Source organism: Tenrec ecaudatus, chromosome 14 (genome assembly GCF_050624435.1).
Source record: "Tenrec ecaudatus isolate mTenEca1 chromosome 14, mTenEca1.hap1, whole genome shotgun sequence".
NCBI lineage: Eukaryota > Metazoa > Chordata > Mammalia > Afrosoricida > Tenrecidae > Tenrec > Tenrec ecaudatus.
In genome coordinates, this window is record NC_134543.1 from 52,712,674 (window position 1) to 52,726,808 (window position 14,135).

Sequence of the window (14,135 nt, forward strand, 5' to 3'; positions counted from 1 at the left end):
CTCTTATCTGTATCAGTGTATACCCTCTGGTCTAGCCATTTTTGTAAAGTAGAATTTGGATTGTGATATTGGGGGCGGGGAGGAGGAAGCATTTAAGAACTAGAGGAAAGTTGTATGATTCATCATTGCTACACTGCACCCTGACTGGCTCCTCCCCCGTGACCCTTTTGCAAGGGGATGTCCAGTCACTCCCAGAGGGGCTTCGGGTCTCCACTCTGCACTGTCCTTCATTCAGGATGATTTTTTGTTCTTTGATGCCTGTTATCTGATCCTATTGACACCTTGTGATCACACAGGCTGGTGCGCTTCTTCCTTGTGGGCTTTGTTGCTTCTCAGCTAGATGGCCATTTGTTTTTCTTCCAGCCTTTAAGACCCAAGACATTATGTCTTTTGATAGCCAGGCACCATCAGCTTTGTTCACCACATTTGCTTATGCACCTGGCTTGTCTTCAGTGATCATGTCGGGAAGATGAGTATCATGGAATGTCAGTTTAATAGAAGGTGTTCTTGCATTGATGGAGTACTTGAATAGAGGCCCAGTAAGAATTAAGTCTTGAGAACACTGAGCTGCCCAGGCTGCAGGTTATTTTGCATCAAGAGAGGGTGCAATGAATCATGATGATTCATGTTCAGATTGCTGCCTTCTGAAATCTTAGGCTTTATTCACTTAGTCTCCCCTTCTTCTTATGTCTCTATTTTTGATGGTGTCACCTTTAGGTTAGTATAGTGACCATATGACATATACAAAGACAGGCTACTTGTTAGGATCCCTGGAAAACAAAAGTATGTTTGAAACAGAAAGCCTGTTTCTACAGAGTTTAAACAGAGTTTAAAGCATTGATGATTCAGCAGTCGAGATATGAAGTAGAAAATGTCATATTACATGTTTCTTTTCCATGAGGAATGCCTCCTAGAACAAGGACTGTATCACCAATGTCAAGTTCAGTGTGGCACAGAGCAAGCTGATTGACTTGAACCCCGTTAGAACCTGGGACTGAGTGAAGAGGAAACTAGGAAGACCCCTTGGAGGCAGGGACATGTGGTCTGTATCTGGCAAGGTCAGCAGTTTGAAACTACCATCTGATCCATGGAAGAAAGATGAGGCTTTCTACTGGAGCAAAGTTACAGTCTTGGAAACCCACAGGGGCAGTTCTACCCTGTATTATAGGGTAAATCAGAGTTGGAATTTACTCAGTGGCAGTGAATTTATAATAAAGGGCTGAACAAGTAAAGGAAAATTGTATTAATATGTACATGTAGCATGTTGTAGATTAGAGTTTCTCAGGTCCACCAGACTCATGACTCTTTCTGTAGTGACCATAAGATAGACACAGTTGCATTTTTATTTTACCTCTATCATGTACCATTTGTGGAATCAGTCCAACTCAGAGAGTGTTCCAGGGATAATTGAACCAAATGTTGCCTGGTCCTATGCCACTCCCACGACCACTTGTGAATACAATTTGGCTTGTTAAAATTCACAAGGCTGTTATAATCCGCATTGGCTGATTGTGTAAAATAGTTTGCCAGAGCTATCTTCCTGGTTTGTCTTATTCTGGAAGCTTCAAGGAGATCTGTTCAGTGTCATGTTGTTTTCAGATGCCATCAAGTTGGCTCTGATTCATAGTGACCCTATGTGTAAACAGAGTAAAACAGGGTCTGGTCCCTCCCGAGCTTGAAGGCCCACTGCCCTGGGGGGAACGAGGGACACGCAATTGGTACAGTCCCCATTGGGGCGGGGGGAGCAGGGCTGGGTGGGCCGCTGCACGAAGCGCTCCGCCCGCCCGTGGAGCGGGGGGACCCCCGAGTCCCGGCCGCAGGGTGCAGTCTCGGGGTCCGCGGAGCCTCGGGGCGGGGGTGCAGTCTCGGGGCCCGCGGAGCCGCGGGGCGGGGTGCAGTCTCGGGGCCCGCGGAGCCTCGGGGCGGGGGTGCAGTCTCGGGGCCCGCGGAGCCGCGAGGCGGGGTGCAGTCTCGGGGCCCGCGGAGCCGCGAGGCGGGGTGCAGTCTCGGGGCCCGCGCAGTCCCGGGCGGGGTGCAGTCTCGGGGCCCGCGGAGCCGCGAGGCGGGGTGCAGTCTCGGGGCCCGCGGAGCCGCGAGGCGGGGTGCAGTCTCGGGGCCCGCGCAGTCCCGGGCGGGGTGCAGTCTCGGGGACCGCGGAGCCGCGGGGCGGGGTGCAGTCTCGGGACCCGAGGAGCCGCGGGGCGGGGTGCAGTCTCGGGCGGGGGGTGCAGTCGCGGAGCCGCGGGGCGGGGTGCAGTCTCGGGCGGGGGGTGCAGTCGCGGGGCGGGCGGGGCCGAGCGGCGACACGCGGCGGTGCGTCAGCCCCGAGCAGGGAAGGAAGCCGCCCGGGGCCCGGGCGCGGGCGCCGCCGCACGTCCGCAGGCCCCGCCGAGGGTGACGGCGGCGGCGAGGGCGGGCCTGGGGGAGGCCGGGAGGTGGGGCGCCGCCGGGGCCGGCCCGCGCGGGCTTCATTCCGGGGCTCACGGCCTGCGCCGGTGCGGGGAGCGCGGAGCGGCTATGGGCGGCGGCCGGGCCTTCCTGATCGGCCTCCTGGGCGCCGCCGCGTGCCTGGTGGGCTCCGGCTGCGGCGGGCAGCAGCCCCCCGGGACGGCGGCGCAGCGGTGCTTCTGCCAGGTGAGGCCGCGCGCGCCCGCCGCGCAGGTGGAGGGCTGCGGGGAGGCGGGCGGTCGGGGCGCGGGGCGACCCTCGGCGCCCCGGTGTGTTTGCACCGCTCGCGGAGCCGCTCGCCTTCGTCGGCTCGGGTCGCGCCGCCGGGGGGACGCGCAGGCTCACGCAGTGTTCCCGGTCGTGTCACCCAACTCGGGCCTCCCTCCCTGGACCTGGACGTGCGCGTGGTGGCCCTGCGCTGGGTGCCTGCCGTCAGGACACGGTTTTGGTCCTTTTTGGAGGAGAGCTGCTTTCGGATTGCATTGTGGGGCGAGAGAGCGGCTTTACGGACTTCTCTGCTGGCTCTCGGGGGGGGGGGGGGGGGCAGGGGGGGCGCTTGCCTGCGCGCGCTTGCCGGTCCCTGAATGTGCTGTGCTGTTTTACCATTTAACTGGGCTGAGTGTGAGGATGGCCCTCCTTCCTCCTCCATCCTCGAGTTGGGGCAAGCTTATTTATTAACCTCATTCTTTTACCCCCACTAGTAGGAGATGTGGGCGCCCGGAACACAACATGTCAAAAACAGGTCTCGGGATTCACACCAATAGTATTTCATTACTCGTGTTAAAGCCATTTTTTGGGCGTGCTTCTGTTGACAAGAATGACATTTTATCCAGAACCAAGGAATAGACATCCGCGCCACATGCTCCTTTAAGTGATGTTTACTGTTCATTCATTATTAGAAATGACATTTTGTGGGTATAGGAACATGGTATTATTTTGTAGTGGAAAAAAATCTTTGATATGAGAGAAAGATCTCATTCCGTCCGTCATTTGGAGGAGTGATTTGGGCGTTGAAGTGAGTGGTGTTCTCTAAGAAGGCCTGAGGAAAGTTAAAGGAAATTGCTGCTTGACAATCAAGCAAGAGATTATAAAGCTCCTGTATCTTTTTTAAAAATTAAGTAATTAATTATTTTAAGCTCCTGTCTCTTGTGTTTGCAAATATTACACAATAAAGTACTTAAGATCTCACTCTTCTGATGACAAATATGTATGGTCTAAATATTTCAAAGATAAGTAACAGACAAGAAACTTTAAAACTAGGTATTCAGTGCTGAAAAATGGTGTTCCTTTAACATTTCTGTCAGATTCTAGAGATCTAGATAATGAAAGAAAAGTACATGCTGAGTTCTTCAATTTTCACTCCTCTAACTTTTTTAAGATGGCTTAAAATTGGAGCTCCTTTTTTATGTTAGAAAATTATCTTTTCTCTGTCTTCTGCCCTGGTGGCATTATGGGTTAAGCCTGGGGTTGCAAACCGGTTGGTCAGCAGTTCGAAACTATTAACCAGTCCGCATGAGAAAGATGAGATTCCCTTCTCCTGTAAAGAGTTCCAGTGTTGGGAACCCACTGGGACAGTTGTAACCTGCCCTGTAGGGCTGCTTTGACTCAGAATAAGCTTAATGGCAGGCAGTTTGAGTTCGGACCAGTGATTAAGTTCCCCTGCCCTTCACAATTCCTTCAGAGTTAAATTCTGCCCCAATTAAGAAGTCTAGTTATGGGGCCTCTTTATTGACTTCTTAAAGAAGATTTGTAATCTCTGTTTCTTTTCAAGATCAGTTTGCAAGCTAATAAATTGAGGATCACATGATAAAACAAATTTTAAGAGAAAATTAAAGCAATCTATTAAAAATTCATTAAGAATAGCGATAAAGTCCAATTCAAATTAAACAAAGAAAAGTATACTTATTGTGACCCGTACTAAAAGGACGGGGTGAGGGATATGAGGGAAGACGAGGCATTGACATGAAGAGAAAAATACAGACATGCATTCACAGATGGAGTGAGGAGGAAGATGATGGGAGATGATTGGTGTAAATTATTCATTCAACATGCACTCATAAACACGCCTGTTGACTAAAGTGCTTTTAATGCAGAAATGATGGCAGCTTGATTTCTGCCTCAGGAGTTCACAGTTTAGTGAATAATGTTCAATTTGGGAAAGGAGGGAGGAGCTGCAATCTTAAACACACACACACACACACACACACACACGGGGGGAAAAGGTAAATATTGCTAGAAAACTTAATTACATATGGAACTTTCACTTAATGTTTGGAAATAAAGTTAAAATCTTCTCTGGTCATGTTTTTAGGAACTGATTACTCACCTACTCCTTTTCATTCTACTTTTTTTTTTTTAACAGAATAATAAGCTTTATTGGCCAAAAAAACCCATGAAAATATTTTAACCTCACTAATTACAAAAATAGATAAACTGTACATATATGGAGTTTTTTAAAGTTGTTTTTTATTAAATCACTTTATTAGGGGCTCATACAACTCCTTTCACAATCCATAATATATCAATTGTGTAAAGCACATTTGTACATTCATTGTCCTCATCATTCTCAAAACATTTGCTGTCCACTTAAGCCCCTGGCATCAGCTCCTCATTTTCCCCCTCCCTCCCTGCTCCCTCTCCCTCATGAACCCTTGATAATTTATAAATTATTATTTTGTCATATCTTACACTGTGTGATGTCTGCCTTCACCCACTTTTCTGTTGTCCATCCACTAGGGAAGAGTTTATATGTAGATCCCTGTAATCAATTCCCCCTTTCCACCCCACCCACCCTCCCGGTATCACCACTCTCACCACTGGTCCTGAAGGGATCATCTGCCCTGAATTCCCTGTGTTTACAGTTCCAATCTGTACCAGTGTACATCCTCTGATCTAGTCAGATTTATAAGGTAGAATTAGGATAGTGGGGGGTGGTAGGGTAGGGGCTGAGACCCTTCTGTAAGGGGATGTCCAGTTGCCTACAGATGGACTTTGAGTCCCCACTCCACATTCCCCGTCATTCACAATATGATTTTTTGTTCTCATGATGCTTAACACCTGATCCCTAATATCTGATCCCTTCGACCCCTCGTGATCACACAGGCTGGTGTGCTTCTTCCATGTGGGCTTTGTTCCTTCTGAGCTAGATGGCCACCTGTTTACCTTCAAGCCTTTAAGACTCTGGACGCTATATCTTTGATAGCCGGGCACCATCAGCTTTCTTCACCACATTTACTTATGCACCCATTTGTCTTCCGCGATTGTATTGGGGCGGTGACCACATAATGATATTTTTTGTTCTTTGATGGCTGATAACTGATCTCTCCGGCACCTCATGATCATGAAGGCTCATGTGCTTTTTCCTTGTGGGCTTTGTTGCTTCTGAGCTAGATGGCCACTTGTTTGCCTTCTCATTCTGTCTGTCCCTTTTAACTGCCTCTGGGAGTCCAGGTGGCATAGTGGTTCCAAGATGGGCTTCTAACCCTAACCTGCCACTCCAAGGGAGAGAGAGGCAGTGAGTTTGGCCTTGGGTTACTGCGTTACCACTCATTGCACAACAGTGGTATGGTGGGTCTCTGGCTCAATTAACAAAGAGTATCAGCTCTGCTTTCGGCCAGAGAAGAAAGGTAGTTATTTAACCTTAGAAAGCCAGTGAAGTAAAATGTACAGAGCCCTGCAAGTAATTGGATGACATTAAAAACAAATATTGAAGTCTACTATGAAAAAATCGATGACAGGAAATTAAAAAAAATAATTCTGATACTCCAAAGTATTAATATTAAGTCTGGTAGATAATTGGTGCTTCACAAGTTTTAAAGGAAATGATAATACCAGAGATAGTTTGGCCGGAATAGCTTCTTTTAATTCTTCTGTCTAGCAAGCTCATTATTTATTTTTCTGGAATTGACCTTTCGGATGGGCTAACCACTCAGTTATTGTTAGTTGGATGCTTCTATTTGACTTCAAATCCTACCCAAACCAGTTTCATCCTATGTTAGCGATTCGTTTGTTTTCAGTGCTTAAGTGGTCGATTTTTCTGGGATTTGTAAATCTCCCTTATATAATCCTCTACTTTTTCAAGTTAAAAATTAAATTATTATGTAATCATATTCTGTTTCCTCCTTTGGCCTATAAGTTTATAAAGCTTAGCACATGTATAGAATTTTGTAGCCACCCTTATAGTCAGGACCAACCCTGCCATTAAGCCAAAATAAGTTTCGCAAATATCTCTTACAATGAGATCGATCTGAAGAAAATGGAAGACCCCAGAGCTAGTTATTGTTGTCAGGTGCCATCGAGTTAGCTTTTCCTGTGGCGAGAAAGCACTTCCTGGTCCTGTGCCATCCCCGCACTCAGGTGGAGAGCCATAGGTTTTCTTCATCCTGTTAGCCCTAGAGAAGATGAAGGTAACGGAACTTCAGTCACACTCATGAAATCATGGGAAACATTTTAAAGAAATACACTCAGAAGAAATATTGAAATTCAAATGTGGAGGCAGTGTGGGCATCTTTTTCATTTAAGCGCGTTAGAACTAAGTTTGCAGACTCCCAGGTACTCTGTGTTGACGCGGCCAGTGCTGGAGTGCAGAGGTTCTCTATATCCGACAGATGAAAGTTAATCTGATACTAATAACAAATATGACTTAGCACAGTGGAATTATTGATCTTTTTACCTGTTTCCATATCTGGCTGAAGGAGATTTCTAAGGAAGATTTGTTTTTTAAAGTAGAGATTTAATCCAAACTATTCAAGTGCACAACAATGTTAATTCTTTAAAAGATATCAAATCTAAATCTGTGTATGAGGCTTATTTTGTTAGACCCACAGCTCCCTGTGGGACTTCATTGAACGCTGCTCCCTCGCTAGTCTCAATGCTGGTACTTTAAATCACAACTGCTCTTTACACTTATTTTGTTGTCGATCTGATAAAATCTAGATGGCTAATGTTTACAAACCCAAGTCTTTTGTACATTGCGCCTCATTTTAGTTTTTGCATCTGCTGGGGAAGCCAGCCCCTCACACCATCACAGGTTCAGTAAGTGCAGTTGTACAGTTAAAATATGTATAAAGATTATAGTCAAGTCATGGAGAATAATAGAGATAGGAGAGAGAGAGTAAAATGAAAGAGTCAGACACATTTCATGGTAGCATGCTCACCTCCTGGACAGCCGTGATCTCACCAGCCAGATCCGCACACAGCGCGGGCTGAGAGGGCAGGAGAGCTTCTCTGTATTTCTGGCCAAGGCCCATAGATACTTAGGGGCGTGATTACAGGATTAAAGAAGATTTTAAAGGGCCTGTGTGGTTGTTCCTTGCCACTTTCTAGTGAAATATTGGAAGAAAGAGATAGACTTGAAAATGAACAGTGAAAAATGAAAATAAAACTTGAAGATTGACAAGAGTTTGGCTGTACGGACAAATGGTGTGCGTCCTGGACCCGTCACCAAGGAATCGGCTGCGCAATCTTTTGCTAAAGAGATTTTGTCTGTGACTGATGAATCTAACCAACTTCCACAATGGAAAGCCCATCAGGCTGAAGGGGCAGGGAAAGAATGTGGTCGGCAGGAAACAGGCCAAAGGAACTCTATCTGTCCTCAAAAAAAGAGCAAGACCTCCCCCGGAGCAGCACAGAGCTCAGTATCACTGTGGGAAGGAGCGCGGGAAGCAGGGCCTTCCCAGTTCCAAAGGTTGGGGCCATGGGCTCTTCTTAGGTTTCAAAGAGTTGCATCTTTGTCAGCTTGGCTCGAGAGAGTGGGGCTGCCATCAGGTGTGCCAGGAGAGTGTGCCAGTTGTCCTGCTGACCCAGGTTGTGGTGGGGTGGAGCTGCCATGCCCATGCTGAGGCTGACTGGTAACACTGCCACTCAGAGGGACTAGAATTCCGCTGCCCAAATCAGAGGGCATAGAGCTGCCATCCACAGCACCTGGGAGGTGGCGCTAGAAGACATCCAAGGTGCTGGGGCCTCTACCCTACATCCAGAGAGTGTGGCCCACGCCCAGCACCTGGAGGCCAGAGGCCTGGCCCAGATAACCTCGGAGAAGAGAGGATTGTTCTCAGGTCTGAGAGCCAGTCTACGTGTTCTGCTGGGTGTTAAGGCTTGTTGGTCCCAGCTATAGCTTGTGTACCGGCCATACCTTCGTTCCCTCCGATTTCTCTCATTTGTGATGGAAATGTCTGCTTCTTTTACCACACTGGGAAAAAAAGGTAGAGTTGAGATTTCACAGGTTCAAAGATGGAGAGGACTTTTGTGTGAAGTCACACCCATATTTGATTTAGGTGATTAAGAAGATGAGATTTTGCGCTTGGAATTGGTATAAGAAAGATATTGTGAATGATGTGAGGGGATTGCGAGTGATGTGTTTTACATATAGGAAGGCCTTTAATGTTGAGGACATAGGTGGGATGTTGTGGATTTAGTTGTGTTTTCCTGTCCCCCCAACCCCCAAGTGTTTTATAAAACTTAATCTCTGTGCCTGTGGTCATAAACTCACTTGCGAATAGGCTGTTTTTGTTATGCTAATCAGTCTAGATTAATGCATGTTTGGAGGCAATCTCTTAGGAAATATAAAAAGAGCAGATTAAGACAAGCCAGCAGAGATGGGGTAAGAGAGATGTCAAGCCACATGAACTTGTCTGAAGGTCACCCAAGAGCAGGACAAGGTCAAGGACAATCCTCCAGAACTGACAGAGATAGAAATGGGCGCTGTGAATTCAGACTTCCAGCTCCAAAAGCAGTGAGAGGGGTTCTAATGGCACAGTGGATTAAGCATCGGGCTGCAAACAGAACAATTGTTGTTTCAAACCCATTAGCTACTTCTCAGAAGACTGATGAGGGAGGCTGTTTCTGTAGAGAGTTAGCCCTGTCTAGCACAAATACTATGGTGTACTTCCACTCTGCCCTCCGGGCTCCCCTTGAGTTAGACTTCAAAGTGGGTTTTGGGTAAGCTGAGAAATTAAGTGGTAAATTTGGAAATTTCTCTTTGTTAAAAGCAACCTGCTGGGGTATTCTTGCTATAGCAGCACTGGATATCTAAGACACCACCTTAAGTTTTTAGCCACAGAAAGCACATCCGGTGCCCGATTAAAAGCCACTTCATGGGGGAGGGAGGGGAAAAACGAGAAGCTGAAACCAAGGGCTCAAGTGGAAAGAAAATGTTTTGAAATGATGATGGCAACATATGTACAAATGTGCTGGACTCAATGGATGTATATATGGATGGTGATAAGAGTGGTAAGAGTCCCCAATAAAATGTTTTTAAAGAAAGAAATAAAAGCCATTTCATACTAAATAAATTTGAGGACTGTGATTTTACATTGCTGTGAGTTTTATATATGGCCTAAGGTAGGGCTAGAAGTTGTTAATATACAAGAAAACTATTTAGAAATGGTATCTTTTTTTTTGTTGTCTTTCATTGAAAATAAAAGGATATATGTATTGTTGGTGTCAGTACTTATATTAATCGGATTGCCATAGAAATTACCATAGATTGGGTAGATGGATTAAAAACAATATAAATTTGTACTTTCACAGTTTTGAAGGTGTGAAGATCCAAAATCAGGTGTTGACAGGGCGGTACTCTCTCTGAAAGTCCTAGGGAGACACCGGGCCTGTCTTCCTCACTTCTGGTGTGTCTGGCAATCCTTGACCTTCCTTGATGTGCAGACCAATTGCTCCATATTTATCACATGGCACTCTGTGGCTCTTTTAAAAATAAGGATACTAGCCATATTGGATTAGGGGTCACTACTGATTTCATCGTAACTTGACTGTAAATATAATGTGACCAAAAAGGTCATGTTCAGAGGTAGTGGAGGATAGTGCTTCAACATACCTTTCTGAGAGACATAGCTCATCCCATCAGAATACCTCTAACAAGAGACTGGTGAAAGGCCATTGTTTTTTTCTTTTCTTGCCTTGTGATTCTGCTGCAGTGGATTACTTCGTGTGGCCATGCCAGCTACCGTCCCTGTGACTTCCACACAGTGATTGGGAGGGACTAGGCAAAGAAGGTGCTTGTGGCCCACCAAGAGGAGTGGGCGGCTAATGCAAATAAGGTGCAAGGAGCCCTTAGAGCCATTGTCTAATCATTCTGACTCATAGTGACCCTATGTGTGTACCAGGAAACATTGCCCGCACCTGTGCGGGCCTCAACAATAGCTGCTCTGTTTGAGCCCGCGGTAGCCACTGTCAATTCATTTCCTCGAGACTTCCTCGTTTTTGCTCACCCTCTACGTTACCAACCGTGATATCTTTCTCCAAGATTGCGGACCCCCTGCTGCAGAACACATGTCCAAAGTACAAGGGACGGCTCACCATCCTCACTTCTCAGGAAGGTTCTGGGTGCACTTCTTCCAAGTCAGATCTGTGTGCCCCTCGTGCAGCCCATGGCCCAGTCACTATTTATTTCCAATGCTGTAAGTCAGAGACACCAGTTCTATGGTCTTCCTTGCTCATTGCCCAACTTCTTCCTGTCTGAGGCAATTTGAAGTGTCATGACTTAAGTTAGGTTCCCCTTAGAACTCAGAGTGACATCTTTGCTCTGCCACACGTTAGATAGGGAAGTTAGGCCTTACAGGTTAAGTAACTTGGATAAGGTCCATTGCTAGTAAGTGGTTGAGGTGCGATTGGCAGCAGTAAAGGTCTGACATCAGACCCCGAATGTCCACTCACTGCCATAGCCTGCCTCTTCCTTGAAGGGGGCATTTGAAGGAGTTTGCTATATGGTTTGGTAGCTTGAACAGAAAGCTTACTTTCTAACTTTTTTTTCTTTTGAATTCTTTCTTTATTTTAATTAATTTCTTTATTTTAAAAATCATTCTGTTGTGGGCTCTTATAGCTCTTAGAGCAATCCATACATCCTTTGTGTCAAACACATTTGTGCATATGCCGCCATCAGCCTTTTCAAAACATCTTCCTTCTACTGGAGCCTTTGACATCAGCTCCCATTTTTTTTTTCCCTAAGAGGGAAGGAGAGAGAGGATGGACCACATCCTGGCCCACCAAGCCCTGGGGACAATATTCGTGCTTGGAGCAGCCAGTGCACAAAGAGGACCATAGGGCCAGCCCCACCACGAGGCACGGCGTCTCCTCACTGACCCACAGTGCTATGGGGGACCACACTGGAGGCACAGTGCAGGAATTGTGCCCAGTCTGACACCCCCCTCCTCCCACTGGAGTGAAACACGAAGAGAGAGCACAGAGCAGCAAGGGGAGCAAAGCAATGAAGTCCCCCATGAATCCCAAAAATAGACTTCAGGGGCATGCTTGGCACCTCATCAGACCTGATTGGAAAACATTCATAAAGGTAAACAGACCTGGAACTATTTATAGCCTTGTTTTTTTCTTCATGCCTATCTCTATACGATAGGAAGGACAAACAATTCTGAGGAGAAAACAATGGGATGAAAACTGACCATTCTGGGGGGACATAGGACAGGGGAGGTGGGGGAAAGGAAGGGGAGAGCCAACAAACCCAGGGACAAAGGAACAACAAGTGATCTAAAGCCATTGTTGAGGAGGGCGTAGGATGCCTGGTTTTGGTTTGATTAAGTGCATTGTAACCAAGAGTAATTACTGAAACCCAAATGAAAGCTGAACATGATAGTGGGATAAGAGAAAAGTAAAAGAAAATAGAGGAAAGAACTAGGAGGCAAAGGACATTTATAGAGGTATAAATATAGACACGTACATATGTAAATATATATATAAATAATGATAGGGACATAGATCTATGTACATATGTGCATAGGTTAAGTATTAAGGTAGCAGATGGACATTGAGTCTCTACTCAAGTACTCCCTCAATGCAGGAACACTTTGTTCTAATAACCAGGCATTCTGTGATGCTCACCTTCCCTGACACGATTGCTGAAGACAAAATGGGTGCATAAGAAAATGTGGTGAAAAAAAAAATGTGGTGAAGAAAGCTGATAGTACCCGGCTATTAAAAGATCTAGCGTCTGGGGTCTTAAAGGCTTAAAGATAAACCAGGGGCCTTCTAGCTAAGAAGCAACAAAACCCACATGGAAGAAGCTCACCAGCCTCTGTGATCATGAGGTGTCGACAGGATCACAAATAAGGCATCAGAATACCCCAAACAAATAATCATGTCGATGTGAATGAGGGGGTTGGAGTGGAGACCCAAAGCCCATCTGTAGACAATTGGACATCCCTCACAGAAGGGTTACAAGGAAGGGATGAGCCAGCCCGGGTATAGCACCAACAAAACATAACCTAATGCTTCCTTCCCCCACTATCATGAACCCAGTTTTACCTACAAATCTGGCTAGAACAGAGCATGTACACTGGTACAGATAAGAGTTCTTGACACACCAGATCCAGGACAGATAAACTCTTCAGGAACAACAATGGGAGTCAGTGATACCATGAGGGTAAAGGGAAGGTGGGGGAGAAAGAGGGAACCAATTACAATGATTGACATATAACGTCTACCCCCACCCCCAGGGTGACAAACAACAGAAACATGGGTGAAGGGAGACAGCAGATGGTATAGGATATGAAAATAATCATTTATAATTTATAAAGGGTGGGGGGAGGGAGAGGAAAAATGAGGAGCCGATACTTTCTCTTATGAAGCTTTCCAACTCTTTTAAAAAAATCATTTAATTAGGGACTCATACAACTCTTCCCATAATCCATACATACATCAATTGTGTAAAGCACATTTGTACATTCATTGTCTTCATCATTCTCAAAACATTTGCTCTCCAGTTAAGCCCCTGGCATCAGCTCCTCATTTTTTCCCTTCCCTCCCCGCTCATCCTCCCTCATGAACCCTAGATAATTTATAAATTATTATTTTGTCATATCTTACACTGTCTGACGTCTCCCTTCACCCACTTTTCTGTTGTCCATCCCCCAGGGCGGAGGTTATTTGTAGATCCTTGTAATCGGTTCTCCCTTTCCACCCAACTTTCCCTCCACCCTCACGGTATCGCCACTCTCAACACTGGTCCTGAAGGGATCATCTGCCCTGGATTCCCTGTGTTTCCAGTTCTTATCTGTACCAGTGTACATCCTCTGGTCTAGTCAGATTTGTAAGGTAGAATTGGGATCATGATCGTTGGGGGGAGGGGGGAAAATTTAGGAACTAGAGGAAAGTTGTATGTTTCATCATTGCTACACTGCACGCTGACTGGTTTGTCTCCTCCCTGAAACCTTTCTGTAAGGGGATGTCCAGTTGCCTACAGATGGATCTTGGGTCCCTAATCTGTACACCCCCTCATTCACAATGATTTGATTTTCGTTCTTTGATGCCTGAGACCTGATCCCTTCAACACCTGGTGATCACACAGGCTGGTGTTCTTACTCCATGTGGGCTTTTTTGCTTCTCAGCTAGAAGGCTGCTTGTTTATCTTCAAGCCTTTAAGATCCCAGGTGCTCTATCTTTTGATAGCCGGACACCATCAGCTTTTGTCACCACATTTGCTTACGAGTGCCTTCTTGCACTTACACTTGTGTGGTCTGTAGCACTGAACCACATGGTAGTGCACAGGTGTAGGAAGACAGGTGCTGCTGGTCTTCCCAGAACGGTGAGTGAGAGTGGATGGCATTTATCCCTTCTTTCTTACACCTACCCTTGGGCAAATAATCACTGAGCATCAACAATATACTTTGTGGAGGTACAGTGCTAGATTCTAGGACTACAGAGTCAGAGACATGATGTTT

General features: G+C 46.2%; 1 protein-coding gene across 1 annotated transcript in view; it reads left to right on the top strand.

Moving 5' to 3' along the window:
• Nucleotides 1-2,363: 2,363 nt before the first annotated feature.
• The window catches only part of ERO1A (endoplasmic reticulum oxidoreductase 1 alpha), a 60,289-nt gene continuing 48,517 nt past the window's right edge, over nucleotides 2,364-14,135 (top strand). Inside the window, exon 1 of the mRNA XM_075532314.1 lies at nucleotides 2,364-2,634. Within this exon, the coding sequence (XP_075388429.1) occupies nucleotides 2,518-2,634 (117 nt within the window). The 5' untranslated portion in view covers nucleotides 2,364-2,517. The remainder of the gene's footprint in view (nucleotides 2,635-14,135) is intronic.